The sequence below is a fragment of the Gadus chalcogrammus genome, chromosome 8 (assembly GCF_026213295.1).
Source record: "Gadus chalcogrammus isolate NIFS_2021 chromosome 8, NIFS_Gcha_1.0, whole genome shotgun sequence".
Classification (NCBI taxonomy): domain Eukaryota; kingdom Metazoa; phylum Chordata; class Actinopteri; order Gadiformes; family Gadidae; genus Gadus; species Gadus chalcogrammus.
Window position 1 is genome coordinate 20,571,447 of NC_079419.1, and position 15,645 is coordinate 20,587,091.

General features: G+C 50.6%; 1 protein-coding gene across 2 annotated transcripts in view; it reads right to left on the reverse strand.

The window, feature by feature from the left end:
* The window catches only part of LOC130388287 (cAMP-specific 3',5'-cyclic phosphodiesterase 4C-like), a 56,660-nt gene that overhangs the window by 3,712 nt on the left and 37,303 nt on the right, over positions 1-15,645 (reverse strand). The window contains exons 8-16 of one of the 2 annotated variants that reach the window (XM_056597725.1): positions 14,100-14,212; positions 5,498-5,591; positions 2,656-2,888; positions 2,362-2,460; positions 1,822-1,986; positions 1,453-1,552; positions 1,129-1,283; positions 549-671; positions 201-383 (exon numbers count right to left, since the gene is read on the reverse strand). In XM_056597725.1, coding sequence (XP_056453700.1) covers positions 201-383; positions 549-671; positions 1,129-1,283; positions 1,453-1,552; positions 1,822-1,986; positions 2,362-2,460; positions 2,656-2,888; positions 5,498-5,591; positions 14,100-14,212 — 1,265 coding nt within the window. Of the gene's footprint in view, positions 1-200; positions 384-548; positions 672-1,128; positions 1,284-1,452; positions 1,553-1,821; positions 1,987-2,361; positions 2,461-2,655; positions 2,889-5,497; positions 5,592-9,183; positions 9,513-14,099; positions 14,213-15,645 lie in introns of those variants that run through there. The other variant, XM_056597726.1, reaches the window with a different exon arrangement.

Genomic DNA, 15,645 nt, shown 5'->3' on the forward strand with positions numbered 1-15,645 from the left:
GAGTCAGGGAGGGTGTGGGCTCGTTCAGAAGATGGACGTATGTATATCGAAACAGACTGAAAGCATATAGTCTAGCTATGTATACACTAAAGAGGACAGTATGAACCTTAGCAGGACAGCGATAAAGACAGTGATCTTATGCAGCCAGTATCAAAGGGACGGGGACAATATGAACCTAAACAGGATGTTGCCGTAGGTACCTGCGTCCTCTCCACGGAGGCCGTGTGTTTGTCACACATGGGGCTGATCTCCATGCCGCGCTGCCTCTCGCGGTCGCCCTGGTGGAAGAACTCCTCCATGATGCGGTCGGTCCACTGGCGGTACAGGTCCAGGGACTTGGTGGGGTTGCTGAGGTCGGCGCAGTGCACCATGTTACGAAGAACCTGGGGGGGAGACGGACGCTTAGCACCTTCAGCCTGTGTCTGTGTGTGTGTGTAAAGATGTGGATCGGTAATGCCAATTGTGATCTACGGTATTATATGCACACTTGGGAGTGTACGAGTGTGTGTGTTTGTGTGTGTACATGTGTGTATCTGGTTGTTTCGTACCTGCATCCGGTCGGTGTAGTTGTCCAGCAGCAGCACTCCGGAGCTGGTCACCTTCTTGGTCTCCACCATGGTCTTCAGGTTGGCCAGCAGGCTCATGTGTTTGGACATGTCCGTCGCCAGCACCTGATTGGAGAGAACACAAGTTAAGCGGGGTGAGCCTGGTGAACGAAGCCTCCCTATCTTAGGTTATGCCCACAAGCACCGGCGTCCATGTCACCATGCCACTAATGGTAAATGGACTGCATTTATAGAGCGCTTTTCTAACCTGTGGCCATCAGAATATTGCCTGACATTCACACACCGACGATGGAGTCAATCACACAGGGCGACAGCCAGCTCGTCGGGAGCGGTCAGGGTGAGGTGAGTTGCTCAGGGACACCTCGACACTAAGCTAGGAGCAGCCGGGGATCGATCCAGCAACATTCAGGGTACCAGAGAACCCGCTCTACCTTCTGCGCCGCATAGCAAAGCATTACGTTTCATTTGAAAAAAGCCGGACGGATTCACTGCCACAGCTTGTGCCCGGCCAATCACACCCTTTCAGACGAATAAACAGCGGCGGCAGCCGGTGTCTCCTCACCATGTCGATCACCATCCGCCGCAGCATCTGCCTCTGCTTCTTGCAGACGTTCTGGAAGATGTCACAGTTGTCCTCCTGCAGCAGCTTGAAGCCCACAGCGAGGTGGTGGTTCTCCAGCACCGACTCATCGTTGTACATCAGGGCCAGCTCAGAGTCTGAGGAGGGAGAGGGAGAGGGAGGGGGAGGGGGAGGGAGAGAGGGAGGGTCAGAAATGTTCCGATTCCATATTTCGTCCAATAATTTGACCTCTGACCTTAATAAAACACATCATGTCATTCATGCCTCCATAATGTGCTGGTCAACAGTGAGGTGGGGGGGACTCACTGGTGTTGATGAGGAACTGGTTTGAGACCCCCGGGTGGTCCACGTCATGGATAGCAGCAGCAAAGATGGCGGCCAGGACCTCTAGGTCTGTAAAGACTCCCTGTATTACAGAAAACATCAAAGGGAATTAATATCATGTTAATAAAGCAATTTGGGGGATCTTGACATTCCAGCGTTACTGTGTTCAACATCTTAAAAACCTTCTAACTTCAACTTGGTGTAAGAAACATTCTTACACAAAGTTTATAAAATACAACCGAGAATGGCTTTAAAGTTTATTCCCAATTCCGGTTCCGCCTGGAATAAGAGACGCGTTGTGAGGCAGAGTCAGAGCCTTGAGCTGTGTGCGCTCAGCGGTGGGGGACTCACGTGGAGCGCGGGCGTGGACAGCAGGATGTGCGTGGACTGGGCCACGTCGGCGGCGTGCAGGCTGTTGTGGTACGCCACGTCGCTGTGGTAGTGGTCCTCCAGCGTCAGCAGGAAGGTCACCAGGGCGTCCGCCTGGATCCGGAACGTACGCATCAGGTCTCGCTCCTGGTGACGACGAGGGGGGAGGGGAGAGGACGGAGAGAGAGAGGCGAGAGAGGGGAGCGAGACGTTAAACAACCAATTGGAAGCCCAGGGCTTGGTCATCACTGTGGATCTGTGTTTCTGAGTGATTTAATGGGGAGCACAGCACGCAGAACACACAGTGCACTGTAGTCTGCTGCAGTGACTCAACCCTGTTCACCGTCACTTCAGCTCGTGGATGCGGGTGGGTGTTTGTGTGTGTGTGTGTGTGTGTGTGTGTGTGTGTGTGTGTGTGTGTGTGTGTGTGTGTGTGTGTGTGTGTGTGTGTGTGTGTGTGTGTGTGTGTGTGTGTGTGTGTGTGTGTGACTATGACATGGTGACGGGGCGGTGGGGGCTGACCTGGAAGATGGCGTACATGGTGCAGGTGAGCGGGCGGTTGTGGGAGTGCAGTGCCACACTGAAGATGTTCAGCCCCCACTTGTTGATGTCCTCCAGGTCCTGAGGAGGCCGAGGGGAGTGGGGAGAGAGACGGAGAACAGAAAAGAAGGTCAACGAACGCTCTGGACTCACACGGGATGATGGGAACATTATCAATTCTATAATTCTGATTGTTGATGTGTGCCGTTTCCCCGAGCCCCTATGGGTGTATTGGGGTGTGTGAGGCCGTGGTGTGTGAGGCCGTGGTGTGTGTACCTTGGACAGCAGCTCCTCCTGGTCCGTCTTCACGCCGAAGCGGCTGACCACGGCGCCAGAGGTCAGGCTGACCTTGCGCACGCCGCTGATCTGGGGCAGGGTCCCGCCCCCGCCGGCCTGCTGGTGCTGGACGGCGGCGTGCTGGGAGCCGTGCTGGCTCTGGGGGCCCTGCCTCCTCTTCCTCCCCTGGGCCTTGGGCACCGGGCAGGGCAGCTCCACGTCGTGGGGCTGGTCTGTGGAGAGACGGGGGGACAAAGGGAGGGGTCACATTGGGGTCTCGCATTGAAAATGTAAGATACATTACTGTGAAAAAGTTTGGGGTCACTTAGAAATGTCCTTACCCTAACCCTTTTTTACGAACTTTTTTTTTTTCAATGAAGATAACCTTAAATTAATCAGAAACACAGTCTAGACATTGTTAATGTGGTAAATGACAATGCTAGCTGGAGACGGCAGATTTTTAATAGAATATCTACATAGGTTTACAGTAGCCCATTTCCAGCCACCATCACTCCTGTGTTCTAATGGTAAATTGTTTAGCTAATTGTGTTAAAAGGCTAATTGATGATGAGGAACCCCCCGTGCAATTATATCAGTGCAGCTGAAAACTAAAAGTATTTTCGTGGAAAACATGAAATCGACTGGGTGACACCAAGCTTTTGAACGGCAGTGTAAGTATAACAAAAGTCTCCCTCCCAAAGGACTTTTAAGTGACTCTCGGGAGGGTACGCAAGTTTTACTTGTTGCTTTTTAACCTTGTAAAAGGCTACTTTACATTGTTAGCAAGGTAGCAAGCTAACTGTTAGCTATAATCAGGTTCACCACCGGATATTAGAACACAGTGTATTCTAACTCAACCCTTTCCTATTGCCTAAGCTTTTTCTCTCAGAACTCCTTGCACAAGTCCACAGTGTTGTGTGTCAACACGGTTTCAAGCGCATATTCATGAACCCAAAACAAGGGACAGTCAGGGGACATCCACGTCGACATAAGGGCCTTGAGTCATGAGAAGGCTGATGCATGCGATGCGGGGCCATTGACGCATTTGGAAAAACCCTGACCAAAACGACGCACCGAAAGGAAGTGTCAAGTGTCGAGGAAGTGCATCGCGGTCCTTTAGTGTCTGCTGAGGGCATAACATTGTCTGGCATGTGTGCAGGTGTGCGTTACCTCTGTGAGGTATGTGTGTGTGTGCTGACATGGTAACATGCAGCGTTGGGAAAATGAACGTTTCAGCTGTGCCCAACAGCCCTCGCAGACATGGGTAAGATGATTAGCGTCAAACTGAAGGGCCTCTATTCTCAGAGCCCCAGGGACGCTGTGTAGTGCAACGTCTCCATCCCCCTCCTCTGACCTTCTCCTCTGCTCGTCCTCTCTCGTATTTAACCATCCACCCGTCATCTATATTCTCAAATCCTCCTCCTCTACTTGTTTGTTCCTCCTCTCTCTCCCCCAGTCTCTCCCTCCTCCCCGCTCTCTCTCTTGTCTTTCTAATCCTCTCATCCATCTCTATCTCTAGCGTCTCTCACTCCCACCACTCTTGCTCTCTCTCTCTCTCTCTCTCTCTCTCCCCCTCTCTCTCCCCCTCTGTGTTTACCAGGCGGTGCAGAAAGGCGCACTGCGCAGATTTCTCCGGGCCCTGGATTCAGGCAGCTGACGTTCCTTGAAGAACTGAACCGCTGATCCAAACCCATCTGAACCCTGAACACAACCACCGCCTATCTCTCTGACGGACCAAATGGTTTTTTTGAGGACCACAAAAAACTCTTGTGAGGATCTTGAGGTTGGATGACTGTGGCTGACCAGGACGGTTCTCTGACGTGTTTGGCTGAGCGAGTGTCTCTGTTACGCTAATGTGACGCTGTTTGGTTTCCCAGAGATCACAGCCTCCTCTATCTGGCTCCCGTGGCTCCGGACGTACGCAAACGCTTGGCCCTCACATGGCAACACACACGGAAACACACGTCAACAGACACTGGAGTGCTCCTTCACTCCCACACATTCCGCCGCTTCCATCTCCAAAGGGAAGCCTTCCGTGAGAGAATCCCTCCCTCTGTCTCCGTCTCTCTCACTCTCCCTCTCTGCAGTGAGGAACAGGGGTCCCCTCTCCCCTCCCCTCTCTGTAAACCCGATCAGACTGGTTTAACAGAAGCTCCGCAGCCACTCGGCCAAGTGAGGAGCGGACCCCCTCTGGCAGCGCTCCTCACCAGAGAACACATACGCTAAGGTCATCACGTGGACATCAACTGTTCATATGTGGAGACCCAACCACCGCGTGTTATGACAGTGTAATGTTCCTGTGTGTGCGCGTGCGTGTGTATGATTGTGTGTAATTGCTCGGAATGATTGTGTGTAATTCTGGGTGTAACTGAGTGATTACTATTGATTATATGTATGCATGTGATTTTGTGTCGGAGGGTTTGAGCATGCATTCGTGTTTGTATGTCATTATGTATGCAATTCAGTGTGTATGTTTGTGCAAATGTATTTTTAGTTTTTTTTACTTCAATGTTGGTTTGTGTGGGTTAGTGAGTGAGAGAATATGTGTTTGTGTGTGTGTGTGTGTGTGCGTGTGTGTGTGTGTGCGTGTGTGTGTGAGTGTTTGTGTGTGAGTGTCCATCTGTGTCTGTGTCTGTGGGTGCTTGCATGCGTGTGTGAGATAGAGAATTTGTGTGTGTGTGTGTGTGTGTGTGTGTGTGTGTGTGTGTGTGTGTGTGTGTGTGTGTGTGTGTGTGTGTGTGTGTGTGTGTGTGTGTGTGTGTGTGTGTGTGTGTATGTTGGTGTGTGTGTGTGTATGTTGGTGTGTGTGTGTGTATGTTGGTGTGTGTGTTGCGGTGCTCACCGAGGAAGGTGTTGGAGAGGTACTCTGACACTTGGCTACCCGACTGGCTCATCATAGACAAGTGGTTGAGCTCTCGGTTCAGCATCCTCTTGAACTGAAACAAAACAAAACCAAAGCCCCCGTCAGAACAACACAGAGACGAGCACATGAATTCCTTCCTTAGGCAGCTCGCTGATGATTTCCCAGGAAATGAACTGCCAACCTCTGCTTGTTTTCCACGACATTCCGACAGGGAAAACAGGTTATTGGTTTCCACCCTACTCTAGAAGTGTTTTCTCATTTCTGCTTCGCGAGGCCGTGTAGCACTTCAAAGCAAACAAATGAGGTGCGTTATCATGCTCCTTCAAGATGAATGATAAATAAGGGAAGGAAATAACACATTTTACATTTGTTCTGATTAATGCATGAAGGAATGTCACACACACACACACACACACACACACACACACACACACACACACACACACACACACACACACACACACACCACAAACACACACACCCCCACACACACACACACACACACACACACAAACACACAAACACACACACGCAGAAACACACAAACACACACACACTCCAGTGGGCCAAGTGTCTCCCGCCGGGACACACCTTGATGTATCCCCAGGAGACAGAGAGCAGGTAGTTGGCGTCAGGCATGGTGCTGGACTCTGCTGTCGCCCCCGGGCGCCCCTCAGTGGAACCCCAGTCCGCAAGCGGCTCCTCTCTGACTAGAGCCTCACGACAACACCGCCCCTCCGCTACCTGGGAGTCGGCCCTCCCGGAGAGGCTTGGGTACAACCGCACGCAAAATACGGGCCAATCCCTTCAGAGAGAGGCGGTGGGCACCACGGAGCCCCTCTACGTTCCAGCTTAAGTCCGCATGCCTCAGGATAACACAGAGCTCTGTCAAAGCGGACGCCAGCCTCGCAAAGGTCCCCTACAGCTCTCTACATCTATCACGAGGTAACGAGCCACAAAGAAAAAGATCCCTCGCTCTCTTTCGCCCGCGGTTACGGTCACATGTCCAGCGCGATGCAAGGTGGAGGAGCGCAGGGGGTCCCGGCACAATGTGCACCCGGTTGGATCCGAGAGAGGGGAGAGATGCAGCCGCCGCAGCAGCTCCGAGAGATGAAGAGGCAGGCAGGATTGTGATGGAGACTGGAAGGGTGGGAGTGGAACAGGAGGTGGAGGAGGAGGAGGAGGAGGAGGAGGAGGAGGAGGAGGAGGAGGGGTATTCTCAGCTGTTAAGTCCCCTGTGGCAGACAGGCTTGTGGAATCCCTTGCTTTTCTCTCTCTCTGTCCCTCTCTAGCCCCTCTCTCTCTCTCTCTCTCTCTCTATCTCTCTCCCTCCATTTGACTCTCCATCCGTCTCTCTCCCCCCTCCTCCCCTCCTTCAACTCCCCCTCTCCCTTCTAGCTAGTCAAAACACTTTGCTCCATGCAGACCACTGCAGTAAACCCCATCCCTACAGGATCCCCCTTCCAGTTAACAGGTGCACAGCAATGCAGAGACAGTGACGCATGTAGCGCACAAACCACACTCAACCACACACACAAACCCCTTCACCAGCACTGTGTGTGTCCTTATTCAGTGGTTTTACTTTATGGGGGAGGATTTAATAATGATATATTGAAATAAGTATCTTATTTCTATATATACTAATGCTATTTTACACAAAAACTAAATGTGAAAATAGCCTCTCTTTGCATACCCCCACAGTTTCTTGTTATGCAGCTGCTTTCTGTTCAAATGATTACAATGATACATATGGGGAGAGAGCTAGACAGATGTGAGAGAGAGAGAGAGAGAGAGAGAGAGAGAGAGAGAGAGAGAGAGAGAGAGAGAGAGAGAGAGAGAGAGAGAGAGAGAGAGAGAGAGAGAGAGAGAGCGAGAGAGAGAGAGAGAGAGAGAGAGAGAGAGAGAGAGAGAGAGAGAGATCGTAGTCCACAGCCCACCAGCGGGCCACCAATGACAGGACAACCTTAACGCCATGGCAACAGAGTCATGTGACTCGCCTGCCTCTTCTCGCGGTGGTCTCCCCTCCTCCATCACACATCCTATCACAGCATATGCACTCCCTGTCTCTGTATCTCCCTACCTCAAATTCTCTCACACACACACACACACACACACACACACACACACACACACACACACACACACACACACACACACACACACACACACACACACACACACACACACACACACACACACACACACACACACACACACACACACACACACACAGGTGTGCAGAACATCTCTGGTTGGAATTCTTCAGGCAGACACACTGAAATACCCCCAGAACATGCTGAGTGCAACAGACGCTGGCGCTCAGAAACAAACATACGCACAGACACACACAGACATACACAAACACACAAACACAGACACACACACACACAGAGGCACACACACAAACACACACACAGACACACACAGACGCACACACACCACAGACACACACACAGCCACTCACACAGATGCAGACAGGCGGTATTGTTGGAAGAAGAGGCTGAGCAGTGTTATTGAGATTGAGACGTCTAGCTAAAGCTATAACCCATGGCTGTTTCTCCTAGGGTGTCTGATCGTCTCACAAAGGGAAACACAGAAAACGGGAGCTTTCCTTTGTTTCCTCATGAGGTCTCAACTTGCCTCAACTCCAACGCACGCACACACACAAACCAATTTCAAGACATAAAGGATTCTTTGGGGATAACTGGTTTTTTTGGGGAGAAGTTGTTGTTCATATGTGGTAGTAGTGTCTCTAACAGAAGGGTCTTTTGTCTGCTTCCAGCGGGGTGACCCCCGCCGACCCCCTCACAGCTGCCTAATAACCTCAGAGAAGACGGCAGAGTTCCCACTGCACTCCACAAAGGCTTGGCTTCACATGAGAAAAAAAGCCAGTGGACTGCCAGGGACAGACCATAAAACAAATATCAAAGAGTCTTAATAGGGACTTATAGACATAAAGGCTTTGGAATTTGAAAAAAGCTGGAGGATGATGACCGTGGGCGAAGCGCCGTTCAAAGGAGGGGTCGTAACTCACTCCTTTGAAGTGAGAAGCAGACCCTTTTAGCGCAGGACTTGAGCCGCATGGCTTTCAGGAGTTCGCCGTCCCCCCAAGTTCAGACGCAACTCTAAGAGCCCTTAGACGCATTGATGGAGGGGCCTGTGAGGGGTCCATGGCTCGATGTGCAATACCTCAAGGCCATACATCCTGTTGCGTCAACTGAGAGTGCACAAACAGGCGCAAGCACACATACACACACACACACGCGCAGCCAAGCACACACACACACACACACACACACACGCAGCAAGCAGCAAGTAGTTGCACATCGAGCAGTAGGAGATTTGTTGGTTTTTCTCAGAAAAGGACAGGATGAGCTTTGAGAAACGCAGTAAAGGCGAACATCAAGGCCGGAGGTTGTCCCTCACATGGAGGGTTACCCCATTCTGAAAGGGTTTTAATAGGTTGCAAAAAGTGAACCTATTTCATGTGGGATAAATGCTAACCGAAGCTCAAAAAGTATTATTTTTTACTTAAGATACACCGAAATGAAATGCATTGCATAAGAAAATAATATATCACGTTCTCCATTTAATACTTCCAATTTACACTAAACTTCTGACCAAATTTCAGACAGAAACAAATAAAAAATAAATGTCCATCTCACCTTTTGCCAACTGGGAAGCAAAGTTAAGTTCTTCTCATTCTTCTCAGAGCAACATAGTCCCATTGTCACTGAAGGCAAAAACCAAGTGTGGTAACGCTCCGGTAAAGAAAGGTTCTCTGCTCGCGCTGTATGTCTCTCTCTCGCCCTCTCTCTCTCTCTCTCTCTCTCTCCAACTCTCTGTGTGAGTGAGTGAAGTGTTTGTCACAATGCTGTCTGGGGGCTTGTGGCGACCGACAGGAAACACATGGTAATAAAGCAAAGTTTGACTGACTAACCCATACAGTGTATGTGAGACAGACAGGCTCCACCCCCTGCCTGGAAGGCCCCCGCCTCCTCCACGTCAAGCCCAGCCCACTTCCCTTGTTGCTTCCTCCTTTGCTGCTCAATTATTTTTCGCTTTGCTTCCCTGTTGAGGTCATTTACTGGCAAGAGAGACGCCCGAGGCGACGAGACCGGTGACATACCTGAGCACACAACAACTCGCTGCAGTACGGCCTTTCAAACCACCTTGAATAATCAAGAAATGATGACTAATGACTCTGAGTGTTTGAGTGACTGTTGACACCGTCAACAGGAAGGCGAGAACTTCCAAAGAGGCTTATATTTTCCAGCGTCTGTCATACTACCAGGAATAAAAAAATAAATAAACAAAAGACGAGGGATATGTCGTGGTTCCATCGAACCAAAGCGTACCGTCCACCGCACTGTGTTTACTGTGTCCCTTCTGTTTTATTTATCCTGGATCAATGACATCTTGTGGATGTGAAGGACATTTATTCACCATAACAGTAATCACTACTCGCCTCCTCCGCCGCCCCTCTTCAATCAGCTGTAATCACCCGCTGTCATTTAGTGGCCATTACTGCTAGCCTGCGTGCGCTGACCCACCGCTACATCTGTTTCAATCATTTCGTCAGTTTTTCCCCCCTCTCTCTCCGTCTCCTGGTCGACGTCTGCGCTTCAAAGTCAAAGTGACCACACGTGAGCTAGAGTTTCCTAGGGTTGGTTGCTAGCGTTGCCCCTGCTCCGCACGCTATCCCACGAGCGTGCGCTACCATGCTAACTGGATTCAGATGTTCAGTGTTTGTCCAAGGCCGTCGTCGACATAAGCGCACGCGCGCGCGTGTGTGTGTGTGTTTGCGTGCATGTGTGTGTGCGTGTATTTGGTGCGTGTGTGTGTGTGTATTTGGTGCGTGTGTGTTTGCGTGTGTGTGTTTGTGCGTGCGTGCGTTCGTGCGTGTGTGTGCGGGCATGTGTGTGTGCGGGCATGTGTGTGTGGCAAAGGGGCTAATGATAGTGAGGAGTTGAGGAGTAAGGGTGTGGGGGGGAGGGTAGCTCCCGCCCTGTGAGCTCATAGCAGTAGCGAGGACTCTGGGCAGCCGGGTGTGTGGTCCTCTGAGCCCCCCACCTCTCCACCACCACTGCGTCCTCCCTACCTCCCGCCCTCCTCTCCTGACACACCTGCAGAGTGGTGGAAAACCAGGAGGCAGCCCTGAGGCGGAGGTTCTTACAGCCTCATTATGGGGCCGCTTCGTGTTACATCGTGTGTGCGTGAGCTAAATTGGCATGAATCGTGAGACTGTGTAGGCGTCGGGACAATTCAATGCATTGCAAAATATTGGGAATCTCCCGCAGTGCGATGTGTTGCAATATGAGGGTTCATATATTTTTTCTTTTAGAGTTTATTGGAAAAATCACAAACACACACGCACACAATCGCAGGATTGCCAAAGCGTGCTGACTATTAAAGCTGTGGACGTCCCTTCAGGGTATGAGCGACCCTCACTCCCGCTACAACAACACAACAACACAACGCTGGCGCTGGTGGATCCGCACAATGGAAGCACACCGTGATTCATGGTGAACAACGCGTCCTGTACTTCCTGACGCGTGACGTGATGGATGTGTGTAACATGTGTACCAGCGGCCCTATTGTGTAGCGGGGGGGGGGGGGGGGGGGGGGGCGCGTGACGCGGCCAGACCCCTAAGGCTCAACCCGGGATGGGACCTAGGGGGCCGGCTATTGTCGTCTGGCCGCACTACCACTGTGGGGGGGGGGGGGGGGTAGAGGAACTGAGAGACAGGAAACTGGTGTCATGGTCACCCATCAACCCACCGCCCACCTCTCTGTACACACAAACACACACACAGGCGCACACACACACACACACACACACACAAAGCGTGGGCCCTCCCTGCTCCGGACCACCGGGCCCCCGATCTGCCACTGTTTATGTGTGTTGGTATATGTGTGTGTGTGTGTGTGTGTGTGTGTGTTAGCCTGTGCGTGTCCGCGCCTATGTGGGTGGGTTGGTGTGTGTTGGTGTGCGTGTATCTGTGGTTTGGTATATATGTGTGTGTGTGTGTGTGTGTGTGTGTGTGTGTGTGTGTGTGTGTGTGTGTGTGTGTGTGTGACCGCTGCAGGAAGCAGACAGCGCCACCCGGGGTGTGTGGCAGGCGGGCTCCAGGCGGGCGCTGCTGCCGTTTGAGGCGCTGTTACGTACGCGGGGGGTAGGGTAGCAAACCGCCATGAAGCCTTCAGAAGGCTGCCGGGCTGAGCTACTGCCAGGATGTCCTGTGTCTGCGTCAGGCAGTGCAGGACGCACAGATAACCTTTCAGTTGTCTGTTAGCAACAGAATGTGGTTCTACACTACAAATACTACGTGCCGACAGGAAACTATGACTACGACGATGGTTTATATACATATATGTGTCATGTATGTTCCCCCAAATGATTGCTTATAGAATACGACACATTCAGCAAAAATATTAAATTATATAATATAGCCAATAGATACACGACCAAATATGACAATCCAAACATTGACAACGACATGCGTATGAAATACGTATTACAAAATAATATGTTGTTCAATTTGAACCAAACTTCATAGTTTGAACCAAACTTGATCGTCAACGCAACGACAACTGTACACTGAACTCTAAAGCTGTAGCTCTATTGCCTGCTGTGACCACCGTTGATGTTCCCTCCAGGGTCTTTCTGATCCACTCTTCGGTCCGAGTGCGACTGTTGCGGTTCCTCCCACTGGACGGCAGCTGTCAACGTGTGACAGACGGATCCACGTAATGTTCCTGGACTTCAGCGTTGCCTGAGGACTGAGGGATATCTCCACCCTTGTGTATGGTCTGTGTGACCGGTGAACGGAATGGAACTTAACATTCTACCTGCGGTTTGAAAACATGCATGTGCATAAAATTCAGAATAACTCAAATTTGACAACTTAGGGAAGTCAAATGGCCGGGTTATGGTTATCCAGAATTGAGATTTGAATACCTCCCAAGCAACAGATATCAGAATATTTAAATATTGGTGCGCCGCAGCGCGCATGTCGACTGAAGTCCCAGAAGAGGAACCCTTGTACACGCAGCAGCGGACGGAGAGGCCCAAACAAAGGGCTCGGGTTCACCGTTGGCAGGGCTGCTTTGTTATCATAGCTCCAGCCTGGCGTTCTCTCTCGCTCTGCTCTGTGCATGCGTCCACCGCTGGACTGAGAGGGACAGACTTGGCACGCGGTGGTGGTACCCTGGTGTCTGGCCACCGTGTTATTCAAACATAACAGGAACTCGGCGACCTTCTATGCAAACCCGGCCCTGCGCTCCGCTCTGTAGTTTACAGCAGATCCATAAAGAGCCACGGCTGAGCTCGCCCCGAGCCACCGCAGAACAGCTGCTGCTTTGCAAGTGCGTCAATGTGGCAAAAAAAAAGCAATTTACATCTCGAGTGACAGCGGTTGCAAGTGACAATAGTTGCAACAAAGGACGACTGTGGCGCTAAACAAGGCAGTGTCTGAGAAGGGCGTGATCTCTGGTGACGCTGCATTAAAGAGAAGACCACCTCCAGGGTGAGTGGCCTCCTGCCACAATGCAATTATATCAGGAACTATCTGCCATTATTTTTAACGACATCAAATATGTTTTCAAGTTTAAAACTCAAAAGGATGGATTTATGACACTTGGCAAAGGGAATAAAGCGAGTAAAGTAAATGATTGATACACGCACAGCTGGGAAACCATCCAGACTCATACAGTATCATCTGCATCCACTTACAGATCGTGGTTTATGCACGTCCAGTATGAAGCCAGCCTCTGTCTGGCCCATGTAAAACACCCCCAGACCTATCTGAGCGTAGCACGTTGCTATGATAGCAGTAAAATAATTAGGCCTATGCTTCTTGCAGTAGCATAAACTAGGTGTCTGTTATCTGGCTGGAGTTGATCACACTACAAGTTAGCTTGGGACACCGTAACACATGATATAATATTCAACATTTCATTGATCTGTGAGTGACCCCGGATACAGTCTCTTACCCTTTATCTTCTCCTTGTTTTGGACCTCCTTCATTTTTATTTATTGAATTATGTTTTGATTAGTAAATGTCAACTGTTTTCAATTGTACTCACATTGGACTCTGATGAATGACACAAACGTACACAAATCGAGTTGTAACATGAACCTGTTCGTCTGAATGCCATGACCACTTAAATGCAATATCTCCATGATAGAAACACCAAAACCACAGGAAACAATAAAGCAGAACTAAAGACACCATCCAAACAGGTGAAGGCGATTGATCAGCTCATGCATAAACACACACACACATACACAGGCTCACACACACACACACACACACACACACACACACACACACACACACACACACACACACACACACACAGACAGAATTTAACCAGCAGCGCCTTCACACATACCCACACACACACGCGACCATACACGCACACACACACACACTCAATCAAAACAGTTGTCAACAGGGTCGCTCTCACTTTTTTTTTCTCCATCCACTCCCTTGATTGACATCTCCTATGTCATGTCGACCAGCACCACCTCCACCACCTCCACCCCCACACACACCACCCCCCCCAGCGGTCCTACCTTGGTGGAGGCCATGTCGCTGACGGAGCGGTACGTCTGGACAGTCTCCAGCTGGTCCAGGCACCAGTCCAGCTCCTCCACCGTCTCCAGGGCCAGCTTCTGGTACGACTCGTCTGCCAACACACACACATGGAGTCAGGGGTCCCGAACAAACACACACACACAAACACACACGGAGTCATGGGCCCGAACACACACACACACACACACACACACACACACACACACACACACACACACACACACACACACACACACACACACACACACACACACACACACACACACACACACACACACACACACACACACACACACACACATATGGAGTCAGAGGCCCGAACGCACACACACACATGTAGTCAGGGGCCGGAACACAGACACACACATGTAGTCAGGGGCCCGAACACACACAAACAAATGAAGTCAGGGGCCCGAACACACACACACGTAGTCTGGGAGCCAGAACACACACACACACACACACACGTAGTCAGTGGCCCGAACACAGGTGTGTGTGTGTACACACCTAACCCTCTGTCCTGCTCTCCACGTGCCCCGTCCCATCCTCTCCCTCTCTTCATCAGTCTCTCTCTCTCTTTCTCTCTCTCCTACTCTCTCTCTCTCTCCTTCTCTCTCCTTCTCTCTCCTTCTCTCTCTCCTTCTCTCTCTCTCTCTCTCTCTCCTTCTCTCTCCTTCTCTCTCCTTCTCTCTCCTTCTCTCTCTCTCTCTCTCTCTCTCTCTCTCTCTCTCTCTCTCTCTCTCTCTCTCTCTCTCTCTCTCTCTCTCTCTCTCTCTCTCTCTCTCTCTCTCTCTCTCTCTCTCTCTCTCTCCCCAGCCCCACCTCAACACTTTTTCCTGCAGAAACCAGGAGGTCTGCTGCCTCCTATTGTTGCCATGTCGATGACCTCCCTCCCGACCACAGATACACACACACACCACAGTGTGACGTCTATCGGGGCGATATGTTGTCAATGTGCTGTCACACCTAGAGCTGAACCCAGAATCTCCCCTCCACAGAGAGGGAGAGCTACTGGGAGAGGAAGGTAGAAAGAGTGGGAGAAAGAAAGAGAGACAGCAACAGTAGAAAGAAATGAAGAAAGAGAGGTAGAGACAAATATTAGCTGGACCTTTTGAAAAAAATGCAGAAAACAAGATAAACAAGAAAGAGAGAAGGCAGGGGATGTGGTATTGAGCAGCAAGCCCTGTGACTCCCTGACGCTAGGGAGACCAAACCAAAGCCCTTCCTCTGGCGCCATACAGCACGGAGCGCAACACGTCTGGGGCCTCCTGGAGTGGCTCCCGGGGACACTTAGGGGTCACCATTAAACTACTGAGCTTTGCATCCTATGTGTTAGTTATATATATATATATATATATATATATATATATATATATATATATATCCAGACACACACCAACATAGAATTGATGCAGAAGGAGAATTTAATTGCAAACTTGACTTCCTTCAGGGTATATAATCACGCACCGACAAAACTATAATACTCGTCCTCCCCACCTCCTCCCCTCCTCCTCCCCTCCTCCT